Genomic DNA, 26,331 nt, shown 5'->3' on the forward strand with positions numbered 1-26,331 from the left:
CACAACAGACACTAGTATGGCAATATGTAAATCAATGGATGTGTAACTGATGTGATTCTGCAATCTGTGTATGGGGTGAAGGTGGGAGTTCATAACCCACTTGAATCAAAGTGTGGAATATGATATGTCAAGAAATTTGTAATGTTTTGAACAACCCACAATAAAAAATTTAAAAAAAAAAGAATTAGAAATCTGTATTAGAATAGAAAAAGGCCTAAAGTATCATTTATGGTTCTCTTCATTGTATGAATTAGGAATAGATGCTGAGAGGTCAAATGATTTGCTTAATGATTGCGAGGCCAACACACTGACAGTAATTTAGAAGCAAGTTGTCCATGCCTCTTACACAGGTGAGCAGATCTAATCAATCATGTTGTTCAGGCAATCTATATCCCAGTTGTATTGGAAAGTAGCATAGGAGGAAAGCATGGGCTTTAGTGTCAGACAGAATCAACTGATTTTGTTCTACAACATACAGGCACAATGACTTAGGGAGTTTATTTCACCTTTCTTGCTGTTGCCAGTAGGAATGTGGAGGAAGTTAAATGTTGTCCTACATGAAAGCAGAACCTGAAACTGTCTTAAAACTCCCTCTACTCTCCCCCCAAAGTAAAACCTATCTTTTTATTATTTGCTTAGTATCCTTTGGATGCTGGCATTTTCTAGCACATATAATTGTAATCTAGGTTAAATGTCATTTGATTTCAACATGGTGCTATGTCCTCAGTTTTGAAGGCCTTCTTTCATGTAACCTAATTTATCATTTTAAGGAAAATCTGAGTCATACACTTTTCTGAGGAATGAATTTATTAAGTAAATTATTCAGCCAGTGCCTGATCTCTACCAGGCATTGGGGATAAAATGGAAAAGAATATGCTCATAAAGTCTGAATATCAAATAATAAGATCTTGCTAATTGCTAACTAGGATCTAGTTTTAGATTGCCTGAAGGTGATTGGGGCCATACCTAGGCCAGCTTTTCAGTGTTTATAGTGGAGATGGTAGGATACATTTTCTTTATGTGAAAAATGTCATTTACCCACTAATGTAGATCAAAATGAGATTTTACTAAACCCTACAGAAATTGTATTAGTTTTTTTAGAAGAAATCAAGATTTTAACTTTTCTTAAGAAAAGGAGAATATGCCAAGTATATAATGAAAAGCATATTCACTGGACAGTATCCAGTTTTTTTGTTATTAAAAAGCATTTATTATTTTCTGATTATAAAAGTAATATGATTTGAATATATTTTCAAAAGCATACCATATTTACATTATTTTTAAATTTCAAGGTTATTCCCAATTTTTATACCTTTGTAAGTAATATTATGATAAATATTGATTTTTTTTCCCCCCTTGGGATAGTGACTACAAAGTGAAATAAATGCCTGGTCAAACAGCCAAAAAATATGATACTTTTTTACCTATCTTTTTAATTTCCAAATTACTTTAGCAAAACACTATCACTCTACCCTCCTACCAATATGGGTTATCTTGCTGCAACCTAGAGCTGCTTTGTTCTTTAACAGATAGAATCTCACTAAGGATAGAGCTGAAGTTTGAAACAACTACTGCTGTTACTTGGGACTGAATTAGAGTGGAGATAAAGTTTACAGTTTAAGCAGCAAAGAGACAGTGTCATGAAAAGTGCTTTTCTGTTTACTATGGGTTCTTCTCATTAAGTTTAAATTTAATATGAGGATTTTTGGGCATGGGAGACCAAGCTTGGAGAGTGGTTATTCTGCCCTCACCTCCTCTGTGCTGCTGCTATGCCACCTGACACATTTCTGTTTCTGATTGTCATTTTCTTGTAGGAAAAAAAAAAAAAAGTCATCAGAAGATTTAAAACAACACTGTGTACCCCAATCAGTTTTTTTTTAACTGCAGAAATTAAAAGGCATTGTATGTTCTGTTAAATATTTATGTAGTCGACTATTGATGTCTTCATTTAAATCTGTCTTTTCAGATGCAAATTAGACACAGGTTGAGATAGGAAGGTGTAAGATGTTTCCCATGAAAATGTTCAAGTGCATGATTCTTTGGAACAGCCATCTGATTGTTTTTGTCTAGAAATCCTGGATTTACTTTTTTTAGTAGATTATTATTTTGCTTTATAAAATTTTTCAATACCTTCTTGGAATATTTTGATATTTCTTAAATGAAGGAGGTTTTTAAAGATTTTTATCTTTTAGAAAATTAGTGTTATGTAGTTGATTTAAATTTATTTTTTAAGCAAATTGAGGATATATTTATGTTAAACTACGTCTTTAATGTATGTGCTCATTTAAAATCTCACACTTTCAAAAAAAACACTTGTCCTTAAAGTTGTAGAATATTAGTTTTATTTGTTGTTTGTTTTTACCTCCATAGAGTATCTTGGAACTTAGGCATTTTTTTTCCATAAAATGTTCTTTTATTTCTTTACATCAGAGAACTTGAATATTTAATTTACTCTTCAGTAAAGCTGTCAGTTGTAATCTGCAATTTTTTAAAAAAAGAACCTAATAGAACAAATGCTCATTTCACAATTTAAACCTTATTGAATTTAATTCACTAACACTGCAAGTTTATTATTCTCCTGCAGTTTGACGTGCCTCCAATTGTAATTGTGTTGACCCTTCAATGCATTAAATCTCCCCAGTGCTTATCAAACTGGGAGAGATAGGTCTACAATTTGGAACTTCATTAAATATCTCATTTATATTAAACACACCATAGCTTCTAACAGAAATAATAATTTGTTCAGACAAAGCAAGACAGTTTCAGTTTCATCCATTTCGAATATAGAGGCTTCTCACACTTGGCCTTGGTGCCCTGTTCCTGCCTGTGCCTGGCATATACCCGCCTTGGTCTGACTGGCACCGAAGCCTCATAAGTTAGTCCACGAAGTTAAGCTCAGAGCATGAGTAGGGCCAGTTGTAGTTAAGTGTACTTTGCTTTTCCTTGAAGCAGAGTTGTTTCAAGGTCTTATTTACCTAAATGTCTTATTTTATATGGAGACTTGGACTTGTAAGACACAGCAGTTTTAAGGAGTGCCACATACTATTTTAATGTGTAATCATAGAAATTGACCTGCATTTTTTTTGCTCATTTAGTGGATTGCATGTTTGTTAAACACTCTTATCTGTGTATTTTACCAGAATATTTGGTCTTTATTTCCATATTATTCTGTATACTGTTAAAGTGCTTATTTCAGTTATTAGAATAAATATTATTCTAAGATGATACAATGGTTATTCTGAGTTTCTACTAGAAGAAATTTAAATTCATTATATTATTGAAAACACTTCAGCTGACAAATGGAGGAGCTAGTAATTCTACCAGCACACAGGCAAAGGTGTGCTAATTGTTAGAAATATTTACATTCTGTATGTAATAAAGCTATATCCCAAGTCCAGCTTCTATTCTGATAAAGCATGTCTTTTACAGAACAATGTTTAGTAAGGAATTATGAATTAAACTATAACTTAAATTGACTTCAATAGATACTAACAGTGAAATTGAAAAAATAATCAACCAGATAAGATTTTTTTAAAAAGCTTTTAATATGCATATTTTTTTCTCTGATGGTTGAAATCTGACAGAACTTCATGGGAGGCATTGTCTAAAGTGGCACAGAAAGTTGGTTATTAGGCAGAGCTGTCATCACAAATTATTTTGGTACAGGGTGAAAAGTTCTAGTTCATTTGGTACCCAGTTGGATACAGGCCTTGGGCAAGTTGTTATAATTCCCCCATGCTGCTAATGGGCCTCCAGGACTGATTTTCCCTTGCCCCCGCTTTCTGTATAGCTAAAGTCACCTGGGAGCCCCCCTGGATCTGAGCTGCCCATTGAAACAGTGTTGGATGATAGAGAACGAAGAATTTCCCATTCCCTCTACAGTGGAATCGAGGGACTTGATGAATCACCCACAAGAAATGCTGCACTCAGTAGGATAATGGGTGAGTCAGGTAAAACTCTGTTTATCTAATCTTATGTTTATGCTTTCATTGGTTCACTGAGAGGTTATTAATGTAATATTAATGTAAAGGAGACCCATGTTTCCAAGAGGAAAGAGAACAGGTTCATTATAATCATTCAGGAAGCATTAATGTGAAAAGAGTAAATCAATACATCGATTTGTTAAGTGAGTTTCAGAGCCCATAATATGTGGAAAGAGGAAAAAGGAAAAGGATCATAAAGAAATTTTTTTGTTGTTGTTCTTCAGTGATCAAGATATTCTTAGCTTGTTGGAGATGACCAGTGAAGCTCTATTTTTAAAAATGTAAAAATTTAGTGGTTTATGGCAACAGGATTTAAAGTTATATGTCATTCACTGCTTAGAGGAAGAGGAAAAAAATATGTATACATATGGTTATGCACCTTTATTAAATATTCATATTTATTTTGTTTATACTAATTAGGATAGTGATATCTTTTAATTGTGTTTCTACATTTTCAAAGCTTCATTCTCAAAATTCTATAACTAGTCTTCTGCATCCTTTGTTTGGATTCAACACCATACTGTCTGCATGGCCCCCAGTGGGTAATGAGGTTATTAGCACTTGCTCTGCAGCAGTTCAGCTTTCTACTAACAGATCCAGTTAATAAAGACTTTCTCTGCCACAGGAATGGTTGGATTTGCAGAATTGCTCATCTTGGGATTAGTTTTCTGAGATTTTTCAAATTTAAAACATAAGTGGAGGTTTGATTAAAACAACAGCTGACAGAAAACACTGGTTTTACTGATATATTTTGCAAGGCTCTCATTTAAAATGAAAACCTAAATTTAACACCATGTTGAGTACATTTAATGCAGATTGAATACCCTTCAAGTTTCCATTATGAGACTTCATTGAAATAAGAATTTGTTGAGTTCATCAGTGGGTGTTTATGGAAAGCCTGCTATTGGCAAGACGTTGTGAATTTGCTTTTTGCTGTAGATACAAAGATGAGTAAGAAACAATCTCTAACTTTGGAGAACTTTCTACTGGGCATAATAGAAAAGATTATTGATATATGACTAGTAGAATTTTCTGTTGTTCTTTCTCTAATACCTCTAGCTTTCTCATTTGGAAAAATTGCTAATAAACTCTGGATTTCTTATCTTGGTACATGTAGAGCTAACATGTGCCAGGTCTCTGGTTTTACTCTGTTGGCATTTTCTTTTTATTTGCTTGTCATAAGAGAAATTCAGGGCAGGATGCTTCGCCTGTTGGTTTGAACACCAGTTGGGTGAAAGGCCTTGTGCGTAGTTTATCACACGTATTCTTTGCTTATTAATTATCACTCTCTTCACTGCAGTTGGGTTTTCCATACTTTCTTGGCTTTGGTGTAAACTTTATCTGTGTTGAATTCTTTTCTATTGATGAAATTTTAGATCCCTTGAGAAAGAGTGTGTGTGCATGTATCCCTGGATCTGTGTGCATACAAAGTGATATGCTGTAATTTCCCCTTTGTTATAGGAACATAGGACTTGCCATACTGAATCAGACCATTGGTCCACCAGTTCCTGTAACCTGCATCCTGCCTCCAACCCCTGATGCTTCAGAGGAAGGCGAAAAACTAAAACTTTTTAAAAATCAAAAAAAAAAAAATCCCAAAATTTTCACCTAGTGACTTGTGGAAATGCTGTATATATGGGTTGAGGATTTTTTGTTTTCTCCATAGTCTGTCACCCTGATTTTATTTTATTTTATTTTTTTTCAGCTGTGACTGTGTTAGTCCTCTTCAGCCTGCATTCTAGTTGACATTGTTTCCCCTTCCCTCAGCTAGATATGTAATGAGTTCTTATATTCTAGATGCCTTCCTATGGCAAGAATTACCAGCCTAGTTCTGTATCTGGTGATATATTGTACTTGTCCTTTGGCTGGGGAGTCACAGATTTATTATTGTTTGATGGTAGGCCAAATTGATGTGTGATTTACGTATTTCTTTAAGACAACTTGTTTACACGTTATACTAGAAAGTGGGGATCCTGTGCAGTTTTACCCTGAAGAATGTATATGCTTCATTTGATTGATCTTACATTTTGTGTATTTGAGACTTAGGCAGACTTTTACCTGTTTTTGTTCTAGTGTCATTGGCCCTAAGGTTCAGATGCTATTCATAAAGTTGCTTAACACACGAAGTTAGAAATCTTGTAAAAGATGTTACTTTGCAACCAAATACCAAAATACAGGATACCATATATAAATATGAGAGCACTGACCTTCCATTAGCCTACATTAATAGCAGTGGTATTTATTGATTTGCACAGTGTCTAGGAGCATAGAAATTTCTCACACAGATCCTGTTTAATTAATGGTTGTTTTCTGTACATTTAGAATCACTCCAGTGTGATCATTGTGGACATGATGCTATTGACTGCATTTTCTGGTATGTTAGGAAGAGAACATTATATGGAAATTCCAGAGGATTACATTCAGAACTGATTATTTCATGTGAACAGGGCAAATTTTCACACACAATATTCCCTAAGTAAGACTGGACCAGAGTTTTGAGGCCTTGTGATCTATTTCTTTGGTAACGCATCCCAGAAGAGAAGCTTCTACAAAATAACACCAAAAAAAAAAAAAAAGGAGCAGACTTTGCACTTGGAGGGATGTCAGATGTCATCAGTCACACACCTTCTCAATTGCCAGATAAAGGAACTCAGTCCCAACATCCCATGATGATTTTTGTTTTTATTTTGTTTTTGGCTGTTTCTGCTTTCTAAAAATAGCCCTCTCAGGGGGAATGCTGAGATCACACAGTAACTGGGAGCGACATTCATGTCATCCATTCCTTATTCACATCAATTTAAAAGTGTCCAGTCCTGAGGTAAAGGCACTAGTTTTTAGAATCTATTCCATCCCACATCCATTGTGATCTAAAAGTTAAAGAAGTTCACGTTTGAAATGACCTTAGAAACTATGTAATCCATCCTTCATATCCTCTACTCAAGGAAGTTATGGACCAACGAAATTAAGTGACTTAACTAAAACTGTACAGTTTCTGTGTTTCTGAATCAAAATTTGGATTTATAATTTTCTGGACCATGGGTCCCATATTTGTCACAAATGAATTGTGACCAAAGGCTAGATTTCTCCAAATGTCATCTGTTTTTACTGAATTCCTGCTGTCATGTATTTTAAAAGCAAAAATCTTGCGTATCTATCAAAAGAAATAACCTGTAGCGAGCCCACATAGGATTTCTTCCTTTGAAGAGGCTTGAAAAATGTCTTCTAATTTTTGGACTTGTCTTTATTAATTACAATAATGAAATAATAGGCATCGCTAATTTAACCAATACGTTTCCTCCATAAAATACAGTACAAGTTGATATTTGAGGGCATCAAAACTTAAATTTTCCCTCAACATTTTTATCTGAACAAATTTTGTTTAAAGCAAAGCAGAAATTTGTTGTATCTATTTTAGAACTTATCTCAGTTGTGTCTGTATTCATACATTTGTGGTGAGTTGAAATTATGTTCAGAACATTTTCACCTTGTTAGAAATTTGACATAGAAAAATGGGATATTGATGTTATCAGTCATATCACTGGCATAATTTTCCTCATCTCATTTGTTTCTAGTCTTATGCATGATATTACATTCCATGTAAATTTACCAATGAATAAATGTTTAGTAAACAATAATTTTGTATCTCATTGTTTCACTCTTCTATAAGATATTGACAGGTTTACTTCTTATTTTGTCCATGGTGATTAACTAGCTGAGGACAAAGTACAGTTTTTTTCATCAAAAAACAGATGGAATTTTTCTCAAGTCACTCTTATAAGTTTTCAATCTCAGGATGTGCCAACTACTAGTAAACATAATTAAGAGATTATGATGTTATCTTGGTGGAGCTTGGTGGAAAGTATAGTTAAGTGGCTTAGTTGTTCACTACTCCAATTGATTCTTGGAGCCAAATCCCCAAACTATTCCCAGCCAACATGCTGAGAAGTGAAAAGTTAATGGAAAATATGAGTAATCAAATCTGTTAAGTATTAATCTTCACAATGATGGGTGAGAGAAAAACATCAAATTGTTTTTTTAATATAGTCCTTGACATTTAATATGTAAGAAATCTTGGATCATTTAGGGTACAATATTTCTATTCTAAACAACATTAGAAAATAGAATTATCACATGAACCAATCAGTGTTTCATATGGCTTATTAGATATCACTCAGGATATATTGTGTTTTTGAAAGAATTTTAGTTTTTGTGTTTAAAACTATGTATATTATTATTTCTCTGTGATGTTTTCTTCAGTAAAATATGCTTGAGTGAAGACATGGTATTTAATGTTGTGGATAATGCCTCATTGGTGTTAATTGTAGGTCAGGGATAACCCTCATTTTATAATTCTCTATACTTTTGAGGGGGAAAAACAGATCTTGAGGAGGATACAGTCTTTTGCTAATAGTGCTAAAATGCCCTACTTAACCTGTAAATGGTATTTTGGTGAACAGGTTTCTATACTAATATTCCAAATCTTGTGTAGGAAGAAATAAATTATTTGAAATCAAGAAAGGGAAATGATTACATGTTCCATTTGATTTATGTTTGTATCATGAGCATTCATATAAAGCTGCCAGGTTTTATAGTTATACAAACTGGTACATTTGAAATCAAAGAAGAAAGTTTTTCTTGGTAAGATGCCAAGTAGAGGTTTCAATGAACATGTAGTGTTTCTTTACTAGAGTAGTCAATGCTAAATAATGAATGCATTTGAAATTTCTAGCAAGTTTACTTTTGTGGATTATCCTGGAGAAATACAGCTTAAATATTTTTTTTTCTTTGCTGAAGTGTCTTGAAAAATATATTCTGTACTCAATAAGCCTTTCTAGAGCACACCCTACATTCCTATGGATGTTTTCTTTTTTTGTATTTTATTTATTTATATGCGGTACCCAGTGCCTCATACATGCCGGGCAAGTGTGCTAGTGCTGAGCCCCAGCCCCAGCCCTGCATGTTTTCTTTTAAAGTTAGATCTGAGTGTAATATTAAAATGTTACTGAATTCTCTATACATTGCTGTGGTGGTATGTAAAACCAATAATTTTTAATGAAAGGAAAGTGCTCCCAGTGTAAAATGGTGGTGGATTTTACTTGGATAGGAACCCAAATATAGCTGATTTAGGTGATTTGGAAATTAAACTTAAAACTAGAGCTTTCCTATGCTATGAGGTGGACAGAGAAATTGTCAGAGCTGTTTCCTTTGTTGGGAACCCAGGTTGTGAACTTCATGTCATGAGGATATTACTTTGAATATAGCCTCTCACAAGGTATCCACGTGGATCAAAAGCCTTGGCAATACATTGTTGCTGAGAAGAAGCATGGTATAAGATTTTGGGAAGAATCTACAAGAACTGTAGGTGATTTTGGGGAAAAAGATAGCATCATCTGGACCCCAGCTTTATTATTCTAGAATCAGACCCTTGTAACATAATTCTGTCCTTATAAAGATTGTGACATGTAAATGACTGTTAATGCTGGTCTATGAACCTGAGCAAACTGTACTATGAGAAACTAAACAGTATAGATAGTTATGGGTCTTTCCTTACCAAGAACATTGTACACTTGATCTTAGCCAAAAGGCCGAGAAGCGATTACCAAGAACATTGTATCCTAACTGAATAAATAAAAAATTTACCAGTTCTATAGTCAGGGCCTTAAAACCTCAAGGGCAGTCAGAGTCTTCAGATCCTTTTTTTTTTTTTAATTTCAACTTTAACATCAATCCGTCACCTCCCCTCTCACAAGCCTTGATTCTATGCTTACTCCTCTTTGAAGCATCACGTGAATGTACTATGAGCTTAAAGACAAATGCCATCATTTCTTCTGGCAGAAAAGATAATATTCATTATTGAAAACCCAACTCTGATGCTTACTTTTGTTGAGGTCACCAGCGCTCCCTATGCCCAGCTACCAAGGCAATTACCAACGCCATGTGAATGCCACAGAACCTTTGATATGACACGCACACCAGTTTCTGCTGAGTGCCTTCCTCCTTATTTGCCTGTGAGCTCTTTGGACAGAGATTATGTCTTACAGTACCTCTCCAGGATAGTAGCCCAATGAATGAATGGATGAATGATTGATGTACATTAATAGGGCTTTCCTCTAAATTTCCTGGTAAAAATTTTCAAAGAACTTTTCATAGCTTAGAATCGGCATAGCAGTTTCATATTAGAAGACATTTTGATGATTATCTTTGGCTGTAGGTAACTTAAAAGCAGATAAATTGTATACTGTGCCCAGAGCTACATAGCTGTGGTGTCAGAAGTAATAACAGACTTGAGGCTTCTGTTTGACAATTATTGATGAGGGATAAATGTGCCAAATTCTATTTTGTTCTACCAGGTTTAACAGATATGTGGAAGTTTAGGCATTTTCTAATTTAGCAAAGTATTAAAATGAATAGGCATAGCAGTTAAATAGATGTCTAGAATTTTTCTTTTTCTTTTTCCATTGGACAGGTAAATACCAGTTGTCCCCTACTGTGAATATGCCCCAAGATGACACTATCATTATAGAAGATGACAGGTTGCCCATGCTTCCTCCACATCTCTCTGACCAGTCCTCTTCCAGCTCCCATGATGATGTGGGATTCACGATGACAGATGCTGGCACGTGGGTTAAGGCTGCAATCAGTGATTCAGCTGACTGGTAAGTTCGTAGTCCATGTTTGAAAAACATTAGTTAATTGTGGTTGCATTTCATTTTATGTTTTCTATGGCTTATCTATGAGCCCAGTTCATTTATTTTTTATAGCTTTTTTCAATTTTCATGTTCTTAATGATTATATACTACAAACCTGTAAACTTGCTCAGGTATTTTAGCCTTTAAGTACTATAATTAGTAATTTAGCTAAAACAACAACAGAACTAACCCTACTCATTTGCTTTCACATTTTGTTATTTATTTTAGATTTCTGTTGACATTGTATTTTTATACAATAAATAAATTGTATTCAAATCCCCAATTTACTTTCTGAAATTAGATGCAAAACTAATAGTCAATGTGTACCAGAGATGGGGGGAGACTTTATTAAAGGTTTTTTTTGTTTTGTTTTTGGTTTTTTTTTGTAGAGAGTTGTAACGATACTGTTTAAAATCTTTTGCCTTTGTTTTTAACATTTTGTGATTTTTGAGAAATTCTCATTCCATTTTTTTTCTGCCATATCCTTGAGAGTAGGAGAAAGCACTTCATATTTTTGAGCCAGTGTGTGGCTCACAAATGTGGATGGGTACCCTAATCCACATCAATAAGCAAAAGGAAAGTCCCTCTCAGAGATAACTCATAAGATTGGAGAGATCATTAGCAAGAATCTGTGAAGCATTAAACCAGAATTTTCCTATTTCCATTTCTCTGGGATCTTTCATAAGCACATAAGTAAAACTGTATTTAAATGTTGTGTCATTTTTCCCTCACTACTTATCAGTTTCTACTTCCTACTCTTTCCCTGACTTGAGTCAACATTAAATGTCAGATACAAGGTATTCAGAGGACTGATTATTTGTGTTTACATTTTAGCAATGATTTTAACAAGGCAAACCACTCCCCTAGTCGTCTTCTCCCACTCACCAGATGAAATCATAAAAACATAGTTCATTCATTCACCTGTCAGTTTTGCAGATGTTCTCTTGGAATAACTTCACCTGTTATTTGGGCCCTTGGAAAGTTCATCTCTGGCTTTTTTTTTTCTTTTTTAATTCTCTTTTTGAAAATACAGTATATAAAAATAGAGCTCTGCTAAGCCTACATAATAGCTCAGCTTTGAATGAGTTTTTTTTTTTTTTGGTTGAATATAGCGGGGGTGACTACAATATACAGTAAAAACCCATTTGAACTGTTCAGATGCTGTTACATTGCTGCAGTTTATGTCGCTTTCTGAAAGCGAGAGCAGTAGCAGAGAGAGTTAAGGTTTAGATCTGTGCGGTATTCATCTTGGGGACAAAAGCCTTTGAATCTCCACCATGATGAGAAATTGTGGGGGTGGCCATAGGAATAGATCTATTTGGGGCTTTATAAAGCACTGCATTGATGAACAGAAATAAATAACGTGTAGGGATAGATTGTGTTATTGATTTCCCTAAGGGGGATTTGCAAAAATGGTAAGGACTGGTGTGATTTTGCTGTGGGGAATGTGGGGCAAAGGAAAGAATATGAATGAAGGGTTATCCAAACAAGAATGGCAGCTGTTCTGCATCACAGCAGAAAATGTAAGCTTCTCCAGTCTGACAATATCTCCCTAATCTTTGATGAAAATGTTAGGAAAACAAAAGGGCAATAAGACAGGATTAATAACTGGAATTTTAATAACACTGGGGGTCAGGATATGGTTACATTCTTCAAAGAATCATCTGTCAGTCCTGCAGTTTAACTATTTAAATATTTCAGTATACTGTTTATTTGTCTGAAATTAGTTTAATGGATATATTGATAGGGAAGAATTAATTATGTTATGGTTTGAGAATATTTAGTTATTTTAAGACTCTTATTAACTCACAAACTCATTTGACATTTTGAATTGTGTATATTTACAGTTCATTTCACAATTGTGGAAGGCTAAATATGTCAAATGGCTAAACTTCTAATTTGTAACCTAATAAAATATGCTTTTCCCAATCCATCAATTAATTCAGGAAACAGTAATAGTTTTTTAAGGGGGAAAAAGGCATAGCAGCAATTCTAATTTTAATTACAATATAAACTTTGAGGATATAAAATTAGTTGTAAATATACTTTATGGGAACATTAGGCAACATGGGCAGCTATAATTTATAATTCTTTGAAACATCTTTGCCAATATTTTCTTTTAAAATTCTATTTCAAATTCATTCCATCCACAAGCTTGATGCCTTCTTGGTGTTCAGGTTTTTGAAGTGTTCTGCATATTACCCTTCCCCACTCAATGGTTTGCTAAACATGTACCGGATGATTGAAGAGATCTACTTTCAATATATAAAAGAATATAAAAGAGCTACTATTATTGAAAATACATTATTTCCAATTTGATGCTACAAAATTGAGGGATAGTGAGTTTTAATTTTCCACTTCTAAAACTGTGTTTCTTGAGTAAACTCTTTGTACTCTGGAAATTATAAGCCATCTATCCCAGAGCAGAGTATGTAGAGGTAAAGGGGCACACGGGACTTCAAAATAAACATGACCCTACTTCTTGGAACATCAAATTTATTGAGAGTTTTTTTTTTGGGGGGGGGGATGTGATATTGTTTTTAAAATGGAATTATTTAGAGGAGAATAACAACAAAATGACATTTATTGAGTATGGTATTTTGCAAAACTGTGAAACAAAACTGTTTTTGCCTTGGATTAAACTCCTAGTCTTTCTGGGTTTATCTTCTCTTTTCTGTATATTTCACCCGAGGTAGGGTGAGGCAAGAAGGTGCTCTGGAGGCAAAATTTAAGGAAGGCTCACTGTCAGATGTTAATGCTATGCTTCTATGACCTTGAGAGTGAATACTTCCTTAAATTCTGGGTTCCATACACCCTGTATTTCACCCTTGGGTCCTCTCTGTGTTTGGTGGAAAAGATTGTCCAATTCTTTTATGTGGGTTTTTAGGACACCATCATTTGCATTACTTTATAATTTGAGACTGATAGTTATCATTGGGTAATAGTAACTTATTTTCTTCAGTGCTCAGGAGTTTACAAAGGGCTTTCATCTTAAGTTCAAATTATCTTATTAGATGGTTAGGAAGCTGTTCTCCTGTTGAGCATATTAAGGCATATTGGTTCAAAACTTCATGGCCCCTCACCCAGTGGTAGAGATTTTTCTCTGGTACCATACTTTTCACATCTTTCAGTTTAGCTATTCTTTAAAAACTCATTTTATGCACAGCAAATATTTGTTTTTTATTCCATCCAAACCAGATCACTGTCCTTTCACCAGTATGAATGACAATTCTTGTAAAGCTATAAAGGCTTAGAGAAGCTTGCTTCCATCAGAAATGTATGGAAGTCTATCATAAATTCAGCCGACTTAATGGAAGTGTCCCCTCACATCCTCAGTATGTTTAGTTGGCTCTAGTGGAGTGTTCTCTGGTCAGATAGGTAAGGTGGCTCTACCCTGTAAAGGAGAGTTGGTATACTTATTTACTGAGCATGTCCATACTAAGGGAAAAACATTTCCATGGTATGAACTATGCTTAGAACACCTGGTGATGCTTTTTAAAATGTTCACAGATTTTTACACATGAGAGTGATTCAATGTCATCTCCAGCCACTTCCGCTGGAAAAACACTTTGGAATATATCTTGTTATCAGTGATTTGCCATATGCTTTCCTATCATCTCCATTTGAGCCACTGAGTTGGTGCCACCCAAATCAAATGTCATCTAAACTTAGTTTTGCTTTTCCTGACTCCTTCATATACTGTTAATTCTCTCATCTGTGCATCCACAGCATCTGTTTCATGCTTTAAGTTTACACAGTATTTTTCTTATGAACTTGTAGAACTTATGAACTTAGCTTCTTATTTTGACCTTTGTCTACCCAGCACAACACTTTAATCAGGATATGTTTTGATAGAGGTCTATTGAATTTTTAGTTGATTAACTATTTCAGAGAAACAATAGCCTCATGAAACTGCCCATAAAGGTGTTTTTTTTTTTCCTTTTTTTTTATCCCCTTTTCCAGAAATACATGATAAAGACAGAAAAGAGGATGAGGACACATTTTTTTTGGAACTTCTATCCAATTACAGTTTATATGGTCACTTTTTTTTGTCAGTCTATGTATGTAGTATATGCCAGGTTTTCTCAAATATTGAATCCTTCCAGTATCTGGCTCATTTTTACTTTTATTTATTTTTTCAGTGCTGGGGAATTGAACCAAAGGCATCTTGCTTCTTAGGCAAGTGCTCTACCACTGACCTACCCCTTAGTCTTTTCTTAAAATTTTTTAGTTCTGGGTGTCGGACCCAGGGCTGCTTTACCACTGAGCTACAATTCCTTTCAATTTTATTTTGAGACAGTCTTTTACTAAATTGCCATCTTTGTTTTGAACTGGCAATCCTGCTGCCCAGCCTGTAAGACTACAGGTGTGTACCACCATGCCTGCACTTAACCCTTCTTTGTTAATAATCACTTAGAAATAGTGATTTGTCAAACAGAGTGAAAAAACAGAAAGGTAAAGGAGAAAATTCACAGATAGACTCTGGATGTTAAATTAATTTTGTATATTTCCATCACCACCTATTCAGCCACAGTTTTATTAATAAACTTCATTAGTGTCATTCAGCTTAAATTGTTTTGATAAATACACACACACACAATTATATGCATATACCTTCTTATACACACAAAGTATGTATAAATTTTCTTCAATTGGATGTCTTTTATTTTTAGTAAATACTTTTATGTTTATCTTTCTTTTCATACCAGCTCTTTGAGTCCAGATGTTGATCCAGTACTTGCTTTTCAACGGGAAGGATTTGGACGCCAGAGTATGTCAGAAAAACGCACAAAGCAATTTTCAGATGCCAGTCAATTGGATTTCGTTAAAACGCGAAAATCAAAAAGCATGGATTTAGGTAGTGAGTACAATCTCCATGAATCTTTATCTAAATAAGGTTTAGATGCTTTCAGGATAAAATTGGTAGTCCCAAACACATGTCTGTTTACTTTGAGCAATAAAGAAAATAAATGTGAAATGTGGCAATTTGGCAAAAATTAGTTTTCCTCTGAGTTTGAGATAACTATATTACTCCTAAGTGGCATGTTTTCATAATATGCAATATGGTAATATGTTTTCTTATGAGAAAGGAAACAAGCACATGGGCATATCATGCTATATTCCTGTATCTTCATTTTTAAATCTGAAATGTTTTTAACACTTTTGGCTATTTAAAAAACAATTTAATTGAAATTGTATTTGGTTTGTTGTGAGATTTTTGACCAGAAGACAAAAATTTTGGAGAGAAACCATTATCTCAATCCATGTCTGGAATTTGGTACTTTATGATATCTTCCTTTCATTGCTATCCTTTAAGGTTTATTTAATAGAACCTCTTTGTGTTTTGAGAATTAAGACATTTAATCAAATTAATAATAATAATTTGAGAGGATATTTATTGTAGAAAGTAATGAGAGCAAATGAGAGGAGGAAAATAACAATAATTGTTCAATCAGACACCAATCAGGTAGTGTCTCTTTTTAAATCCAAATCCACAAAAAAAATAATAATAATTAAATTTGTAAAGTGAATGATTTAAAAAAAATTGTTAATCAAGTGTGCCTTATACCGTTCTCTGGCTGTTTGTACTTCAAGACTAAAAGCATTAATTTATCAGATGCATATAAGAAAAATTTGGCGATGCATTGCCTTGGCTAATTATGATATGCTAACATATAAATAACACACGTCTGTGAAATGAAATGACTGGCATATTGCATGGAGACACTGCTTTTTTTTTCTCCTTTTATTTTTGATTATGAATGTTTGCTTGATGTTTCATATTATTTGCATGAAATATTACCTAAGAATTGTCACCTAACTATAAAGATCTGGGAATGGTTGAAGCATGTTGGGCTGTGGGGACTAACTGGGCTAACCATTATACATTTACCTTTTAACAGTAGCTGACGAGACTAAACTCAATACAGTGGATGACCAGAAAGCAGGTAAGAATGGACAGTTAGGCTGTTGCCATAGAAACAGTGGTCCAAGGAGCTTATCACAATTATAGAGCTGCCAATCATATTGCGTGTAAACATAAGTATTCCAGTCTTGTACAGATGTTTTCATTGTGGGAAATCAAATTTTATAATAAAGGAAAAATTTTCTCTTAGGACAGATTCATCAGTGGTATACATACTAAATGGAAATGCAATATAGTGCATTTACAATGTTAGAAACAATCTAGATTTTCTTCATTTTTTGAGATGGGGTCCACAGTCTGTTGAACTCCTGGGCTCACGCAGACTTCATCCTTAACCTCTTCAGTAGCTGGGGCTATATTCATATGCTGCCACACCTAGTTCCTAGATTTTTCTAATTATTGTGTAGGAATGTTTTATCCTCATTTAAGAAAACTTGTTCTCTATGGTAGAATCTGTTAAGTTTTTAAGTAATTTATGTGATGTCTAGGTTACATCCAATTTTCAAAGTGGTGATTTTGATTTGAAAGATAACATTACCAATATAAACATTTTTTACTACAGGAAACTGTACATGGTTGCTATCTTTGATCACTAAGAAAACCTTGGTTCTTTTTTGGATGTTTGGATTAATTTACAGTTAACTTGCATTGGAGTAGACAATATAATGCATATTGGCTCCATGTCTTTGTGAACTTGTTCTAAATTAATTGCTTATAAAAAATACTGCTAGGCCATTTCATAGAAATAGTGGATTATATTGAACTGGGTTTTATGTTGTACATTTTATGTTGTTATATGAAAAAAAAAGCGGAGGAAAGTCTTTAAATATAGTTTAAGGAATGTGCTTTGTTCAATTGAGCACTTGTGTTTCATTATTATAAGTTGGAATCATGTTTTAATTATTCTAGATCCAGGATAATTGAGTTACATCACTTAGCACTAATTAGCTTTAATTCACCTTTAACCTGCAGTAGTAATTAGTTTTAGCCTGCTTGAAAAAATGTGTATCCCACATACATATGTAAAGATTATTGTGGACGTGGTTGGAGTTATCATGTTCTGTAGAGTAAAAGATAGATTATAAAAATTATGTTCAATAAATCATAAGATTAACTGTATTGCAAGGCAATTAATTATAAACTCAGCCCTTACTAACTAGTTATTTTTTATCAAATATAAAATTTACTGAAATTTTAAAGCAGGACTAAAGAAAAACATTATTTGATAGCTTACATATGTAAAATGGGAAATTAGTTTTTGAAGTTGTTAGTATTTTTAAAGAAGTAGCCCTTGTCTAAGTTAATGTTACTAAAAAACCCTGTTGAACTCCTCTAGCTAAAGGACATGATTTTGCCAATTAAGTAAAATAGGGAAAATATTTAATGTAACCAGGTCAAAGCTACTACAAGGAAAAGAACAATTTATTGTAATTTTAAAAATAATGATATCCAGACTTCAACTGAAAGCATTATGTAACTTTCCCAGTAAATAGGCAAATTTTATTATCTGATCAAAACATTTTTTTCTTTTAAAATATCATATCCTAGATGAAAAAAACATTTTTCTGTACTATCTGCAATCTTTTTTACCAAAGTAAATTGGAAAGTCTTGACAAAAAATTATTATGTAGATATCAAAGTGCCTTTTGGGCTATTGGTTTTAGATCTACATTAATAAAACTTTTAACCTGGGTTTTTTCCACCCAATTTTAGTAAACACATTTTTAGTTATTTTTCTTTCTTCATTTCATTTGAATTTTCAAGATTATCATGATTTTATTCTTGTCCAAGGGTTTTGGGGGAGAGTTGTAATTGCATTTTAGCATAGATCATCTGTCTTGTTCTAAGCCTTTCCTAATGAAAACTGAATTCAATTTTCCTTTGACCCTTGCAAAAGACATTAGTCACTGTTTTTGAGGTTTTTTTTCATTGATTTTTGGCAAGAGGGGTAGTAATAAGTAGAAATAGAGAAACAGATCTAAGGCTGGGATATAACTCAGTGGTGTAGTGTTTGCCTAGCACATGCAAGGCCCTGAGTTAGATCCACAGGAATGCAAACAAAACAAAACAGATATAGAGAAGAAAATATGATTGTGATTTCATTCTTTATTCCCAGATCGAGGGTTTGAAAGTAGTTGTAGACAGTGAAATAATAAATGGGTGTGGGCATACGTTCCAATGAAATTTTTCAGGTTTGGCCTTTGATTTGCCAGTCCCTGTCATACAGTGACACATTATAGAGTTGATCTTTTATGTAACTGTTTATTTTAAAGAATATCAACCATATGTAAATGCAGAGAGGGCAGTTGATTGACCTCCCTCCCACAAACCCAGTATCAACCATCTACCATTATCAATACTTTGCTAAAATTTTGTATCATACTGTTATGAATTTAAGGAAAACAATTAAATAGGTAAAACGCTGAGTCACACTGATAAATTTTTGGGAGAGGAGGGTACTAGGGATTAAACCCAGGGCCTCATACATCCTAAGCACATGCTGTACCATGGACCTCTACTCCTAATCCCACTTAAAAATTTTTATTGCTTATTTAATTTTACTTTCACCATTATTTTTCTTTGCAGAATTTCCTGTGTTTATGCTGAGGGACACTCAATTTTAATACATATTCATACCAGTTATGAAGTTCATTATTATAGTTTTGTTGCTTTGAGTACATTCACTGAAACCTCAGCTAAGCTTATTATATTTAGTTAAAATGATATTTTTGTGATAATCCTTACGAAATTTTAGAGCTTCAAATACACACATATGCATTCATATAAACACGTCTTTGATGAACCCAAGAAAACATCAAATATTTGTCTAATACATGTTTTATAGAACCCAAATACAGACAGAAAATTATGAAAATTTAAAGGTATAATTTATTTTTAAAAAAGATTTTCCAAATACTAATGCTAGGAAATTTAAAAGTAAATATTTCTGGCAGATATGATTCCCCCCTTTATTTTATTTCTTACCTTTTGTTTAGTTCTTTGGAAGAAATTCATTTTCTTTGCTGTGATATAATTTTTATGATTAATTTAGAAAATGTATTTGCCAAAAATTGTAATAATATGAAGATAAAAAGTAAGATTGATCTTCTTGAAATATTTCATGTGAAACATACAAAGATGCATTGGGAAAGCTACACATACTGTCATTTTCTCCCAAGCATGATAACATATAGAATATCATTTCATCTTTAGAGTCATGTCTGCCTTTCTGTATATAATTAAATTTTCAACAATCTGTTCTTACTTGAAACAACTAACACCATTGTGAAAATGAAGTAAAAGATAAAACAAATGAATATAAAAAAGAGAATTCTCAATTTGATACTCTCAATTTAATTTTCATTCTGTATTATACTCTGAGCTATGAAAAGCACACGTCACAACTATTTGTCTTCGAGATAGTAACATGACAAGGCTACTCCTTAATTATTGATCAACATATGGTCTGATGACCCCATGTAGAGGATAAACTATTTAGTTTCTCCTCCCTTCCCCTTTTTTTTTCATCTGTCATTCTAACAGGATAAGTGAAGAACCAGTTCTGTAACCTGGATTGCCCAGGTGGTGGTGCAGAGCTGGTGTTTCAGCCATGTAGAGGCTAAATTAGTCTACCTTTGAGTGCCAGGTCAGGCAGTGATGGATGAGGCTGTCTTACCTGGTTAAAGAAATCAGTTCTGATTGCCTTCTAAACCTGGGTACTATTGGTATTATCTCAGGCCTTTCTGCCCTGGATCTTCAAGAAATAGAGCCAAATTGTTAATTCCCTGAATTGTCCCCTGCCATCCTGCTGAAATTTTCTTGGTAATTGCTAAGTCATCTTCCTTCTGTCCCTCACATGTTTTTCAAACAGGTAGTATTCCCAGGCCTGGAGATGTAAGCACTCACTTCCAGCCCTCTGATCTCACTTCTTTTCCCTGCTTCTGAGAGAGAGCCCTCACATCAAAATTTGTTTCTTTTACAGTCTTGGGCTGCTCTTTCACTAGAACATTCTTGTTTTTTAGTATTAGGAAAATTGTAATAAATTCTACCTGGTGCTAGATTGTTCTAATTGTACTGGTGACAGGTTGTATATCTGTATTTATCCATGGGAAGGGGTCTCAGTGAAGCTCATTGGTATAAATGTATTAACTTCTGCTGTAAATGACTTTATATTTCCAGAAAATGATTTCAGTTGAGTTTAAAAGCTTACTCTCAGTTACTTGACCTTTTTATAACCTCTGCATTTTAAAATGAGATTCTTGGTTATTCTGGTTCATTTAGATTATTTATATTATCCGGAGCAAAATGATTTGACAAAAATTTTATCTGTTCAGATAAAAATGGAAACTTGAAACTTAGACTGTTCCCTAGTGGAAATACAGAAACACACACACACACACACACACACACACAATATTAAATATATAAACTTGGGAAAAATGAAAATTAGTAATGATTACTTTATTTAGTTATTTTATCATTCACATTTTAGTGCTCATCATTGAGCAAATGACCCATATCCCAGAAGTTTTCTAGAATGCATAGGTATTTGGGTATCTAATATTCCCCTACCTCTAACTAACATTTTGTTTTTTTGAATCTTCAAGGCTCTCCCAGCAGGGATGTGGGACCTTCCCTGGGTCTGAAGAAGTCAAGCTCACTGGAGAGTCTGCAGACAGCAGTAGCTGAGGTGACTTTGAATGGGGATATTCCTTTCCATCGCCCACGGCCGCGCATAATCCGAGGAAGGGGATGCAATGAGAGCTTCAGAGCTGCTATTGACAAGTCTTATGATAAACCTGCCATCGATGATGATGATGAAGGCATGGAGACATGTAAGTTTATAATGGCTAAAGAATACCAGTTACAATTGGCTCTTTAGAGCTCTGGATCTTAAAGTGTGCTTCAGGCAACTCTTGGGGGTTCCTAACATTCTTCAAGGTGACCTCCCTGATCTAAACTATTTTCATAATAAAAAATGATCATTTACCCTTTTACCCTCATTCTTTCTCTAGTATAGAGTGGGGTTTTCTAGGGACATATGCCATGTGATATTGCATTAGACTGAATGTAGTGTCAGATAAGATCATTTCTCTTCAGTTGGTAATAAAATGAAAATTTGAAGAAAAATATAGAACAGCATTGTTCTCAGATTCCTTTTAAATAATATAGTTATTTTTGTGAAAATGTAATTTCAATTACTATGAATTGATTTCTCTTTTTTTTATATTTTTATTTTTTGGCTTTAGGGATTGAACCAGAGCCCTTTACCATTAAGCTATATCCCCAGTCCATTTTATATCTTAATTTTGGGGCAAGATTTCACTAAGTTGCCAAGTCTGACCTAAAACTTTGTGATCCTCCTGCCTTAGCTTCCCAAGAAGCGGGAATTACAGGTTTGCCCCATTGTGCCCAACTTTTTAAAAATTTATATTCTAAAGCTGTCTCATTTTTAAACCAATACATATTGGTAGGTATAATTCACATACAGAAAAAATTGTTTGGCGTTCTTAATCATTATTAGGGGTCTGATTTTATCTGGAGACCAAATGTTTGACAGTCACTGGTGTATAGTGTCTATAAGGTAATAGTACCAGTGAATATGTATAATAATGATCTTAAAAGCATATTTTTGTTACTATTGCTTTACTTGAACTAAACTAGCAGAATTTATTTGTGTATGTGTTTGTATTTCCAAAAGACAAGATAGTTTAAGCAAGTTGATTGAATGGTTTTCTATTGAGGAAAAAAAAATGCTTATATTTTTTAAAAAATGCTTCACGCAAGTTATCCTTATCCTTCAATGTTTATTTTTTTAAAAAAATAACCATTCCATTTAAATCTACTAATGTATTTACTTAAAGGGAAAGTTCTTAGAGATTTTTAATGGTAAAAGTTATTGATTAATTGATATTGTTCATTACTAATAATTTACATTTTACTTTTCTTAAAATTAAATGTGATTTTATCCATATAACTCTTTCTTAGAGAAAAGTTGGAGGCCCTGAAGCCCAAAATTATTCCAGAGAGCAGAGATAATTTTTTGGATTGTGAATCACTTTCTTTTTAACATTTGAGTAAACCATTTCTTATCACACATGTCTAAGTAATATTGTAGTGGGGAAAAGGAATTTTAAATTAAAAAGAACACATTCTCAGGAGATTGAAAGCAAAATTATATAATTTTGCCTGTAACATATAATGTGTTTGGGAAGATAAATATTTCTGCCATACTGTTACATGCAAATAAAACTTAGCAAAAGGATTGCTGCATTTTCCCCCGCCTCTGCCTAATTCTTCATCTAAATCTGGACATTTTTTTCACTATAATCAGCCAATGGTTTCATATATATGCTGCCTATTCTTGCCAAATGAAGAACATATTTCCTGTTTTAGCTGCCAATTCTGGTCTCCAAGATCCTGAGTCATAAGAGCTTTTGACCCTATTGAGTTTTCTCCTTTTGTAATGATTTCTTGCCTTATTAATCTGTATTACTTGACACTTAGAGATTTTACTTGTCTTTTCTGGGTTTAAACTGAATAAAAAATATAGTACTTTAGCTATATTTTAGAATTTATAGTTTATGTGATTTTGAACTTTTTTCTTGTTCTGACTAAAATGTTATTTAAGTTCCCTGATAAAGTTCAGTTTTCTCATAAGTCACTCATTTTAGATAGGAGATTGAATACATGTTCCATTTTTGTGTTAGCCAGCTTCATATTATTGTGATGATATGCTTGATGCATTTAACATATACAAAGAAAAGGGTCATGTAGCTCTCATTTTTGCAGGTTTCAGTCTGAGATTAGGTAGCCCTAGTGCTTTGAGCCTCTGGTGAGGATGCTGCCTGGCAATGGTGGGGAGTGTAAAGTGGAGCAAAGTGGAAGCCGAAAGATACCAAGAGATTAGTTTACAATTGCCCTTGATGGCACATCCTCATAAAGTCCCATATCGAAAAGATTCTACTACCTCCCAATAGCACCACCTTGGGGACCATGCCATTAATAAGTGAACCTTTGGGGGACATTCATCCATAGTAGTTCTTAATTCTACAGGGACAGCTTCCAGAGTTTTCCACTAGGATGAACATCTGCTTTTATCAGCATATATACTTTATTTTAAAATGCTAAATAGTGTTTGTTTGTTTGTTTATTTTGTTTTTTATGATGGGGATTGAATTCAGGGTTATTTAACTACCAAGCCACATCTACAGCCATTTTCAATTTTTTGTTCTGACACAGGGCCTCAGTAGTTGCTTAGGGCCTACTAGATTGCTGAGGTTAGCCTTAAACTTGTGATTCTCCTGCCTCTGGCTCCTGAGTTGCCAGAATTACAGGTTTGCTTCACCACACCTGGATTAAATAACAGATTCTTAATGGAAATAACAGTATGCTAAAATCATTCACTTACTTATCTCCAAATGAAAAACAAAAGAGGAAATAGACAAACATGCACTTCTGGATAAGAACTAGAAAAACACCTGTGGCAGGTGCGCTGAAACGTGCCACAAAATGCTATATTTTTCACAAGTCCTGTCATTAATATTAATTCTCAGATCAGTCTGCTGTTATTTAGATATGGCAAGCAAAAAGCAACTATTATAAATTTCAAATGTTTACAGCTAATAATGTTGACATATTAATAGATGGAATGAGGAATTTCAAAGAGGAATCCTATGATAATCTACAGTCTCCTAACAAGGTTGGGATTTGGGTCAAACTACTTAAACCCTTGAGCTTTAATTTCCTCATTTGTAAAACCATAGATTTGGACAACAGGGTCACTGATTTTCATACTGTGTGATGTGACCTCTGGTCAGGAGAGGTACTTCCTAATTTGGGGGCATGGAGGAGGCCCTGAACTTTATCCCACGACCTGCCATTATCGCTCCTCTGCCTTAACAGTTGCTTTTTTTTTTTTTTTTTGTAGTTGAATACAATACCTTTATTTTATTTACTTACTTTTATGTGGTGCTGAGAATCTAACCTAGCATCTCTCACATGCTAGGCGAGTGCTCTACTGCCACAACCCCAGCCCTAACAGTTGCTTTTGGTTTGCTTTTATGCATTGGAGTTCTTTATAAATTTTAGATTTTAAAATCTATGGTTTGCAGTTTTTAGGAAAAAATTTAACAAGTTCTTACTTAGTTAGTTTAGATTGTTCTTGAGGTTGCTTCTTGTTTTAACGTTCCCTGATTATCTATACCCATTTTCTTGCCTACATACATCCTACCTGATAACCCCTCATACCTTCTGTGAGATCTGTTATAATCCTGCAATCGCTGGACAAATCAGAGGGTTTCACGAATGTCTGTCAAATCAGTGAGCAAGCTCCAGGCTAACTGCTGTTGGTGTGCAAGAAATGTGGGGGACAGAAAAAGTCTTTCAATATGTTGTAATAGGTCATCAGTGACATTTCACTATACCTGTTGTATCCTACACTGGGCCTTGCATGTACAAGACCTTCACCATCTTAGCAAACTTTCTTTTTCTTAAAAACAGACAAGCCGGGAATGGGGTTGTGGCTCTGTGGTGGAGCACTTGCCTCGTATGTGTGAGGTACTGGGTTCCATCCTCAAAACCACATAAAAATAAATAAAGTTTGTTTGAAAAAAAAGAAAAACCAGACAAGCAAACAAATAATCAAGGGTGCCCTTAGTGCTGGTGGTCATGATGACGAGAGACAAAATGCCTTTTATGTCTCAGGGTTGTGAGCAAGGCCAGCTGGCTCCATTAACTCCTCCTCTGTTTTCCCAAGTGCCATCCTTTTCATGTCTGTTCAAGCTTTTGCCACCTGGTCTGGACCCTTTCCATCACTGGACCCTGTTCTTGCAATCTCACTTTTTTACACCTATGCGTCAGCAACAGGCCCTCCACTGTTTGCCCTCTGTGAGATACTGGGTCAGAAGGTTCTTTTTCTGTGCTGTGATTCAATTCTGGTCACCTGTTGAAGTTAAAACGCCATATCACCACTATTCTGAAAAGAGGACCATTGTCTGAGGAGTCTTTTGGTTAGACAGACGTCTTCAAGGACACAGTGCATCCTGCAAATGCTGTCGTGGAGAGTGGGCTGTTGACGAAAAGCTACTAACAGGTAGTGGAGAACAGTTGGCGAGGAGCAGAAAGTCCCAGACTGATCCAGTCTCTTGTTTTCTACTGGTATGTTTCGTCTTTACTAGAGAGATGCACACAGAGGCATGGTTGATTGTTCTTGTCAACTCGATCGAGCACATCCCCAGTGACTGCATTTCATGGTGCTGCACAGGCTTGCCTCTTCTCCACAGTGCTGAAATCATGGCAGAGGCACCACACTGGGGGCCAAGAGACTGGGGCGGGATCCATGTGGTATCTGGTATCTGTCATCTTCTGTAGCACTTACGTTCTTCCTGCAGAGATGGCAGAAGCCAGCGTTTGTGTCTCTCATTTAATCCATCTGGCCTCTCCATGTTGTGTGTGTCTGTCTGGATCAAGATGGAGCTTTGTATTCTGGGACCCATTATCTCTGAGGCCCTACCTGTGTTTGACAGGTCAGGGCATCTACAATCTGCTCCTTCTTCTATGCAAATTATACACGCAGCCTGGCTCTCAGCAAGCAGCTTCTGTATCCCCCACAATAAATCAGTTCTGTTGCTACCAAGAAAATGCATGCAGTAACATTGCTTTGTTTCCTTTTTTTTTAAAATATAATCTCTTTATTCATAATTAAAAATTGCCAGAAACTATAATCCCTATT

At 34.5% G+C, this 26,331-nt stretch overlaps 1 protein-coding gene across 26 annotated transcripts in view; it reads left to right on the forward strand.

Annotated features, from left to right (window-relative positions):
- Pard3 (par-3 family cell polarity regulator) overlaps nt 1–26,331 on the forward strand; it is a 626,126-nt gene that overhangs the window by 394,031 nt on the left and 205,764 nt on the right. For 7 of the 26 annotated variants that reach the window (XM_048809090.1, XM_015483461.2, XM_015483455.2 and 4 more), the window contains 5 exons: nt 3,791–3,950; nt 10,450–10,639; nt 15,382–15,533; nt 16,576–16,620; nt 21,206–21,433. In XM_048809090.1, the coding sequence (XP_048665047.1) occupies nt 3,791–3,950; nt 10,450–10,639; nt 15,382–15,533; nt 16,576–16,620; nt 21,206–21,433 (775 nt within the window). Of the gene's footprint in view, nt 1–3,790; nt 3,951–5,444; nt 7,619–10,449; nt 10,640–15,381; nt 15,534–16,575; nt 16,621–21,205; nt 21,434–26,331 lie in introns of those variants that run through there. The other 19 variants (XM_015483454.2, XM_048809091.1, XM_048809093.1 and 16 more) reach the window with 11 other exon arrangements.

Source organism: Marmota marmota, unplaced genomic scaffold (assembly GCF_001458135.2).
Source record: "Marmota marmota marmota unplaced genomic scaffold, marMar, whole genome shotgun sequence".
NCBI classification, from domain to species: Eukaryota; Metazoa; Chordata; class Mammalia; order Rodentia; family Sciuridae; genus Marmota; species Marmota marmota.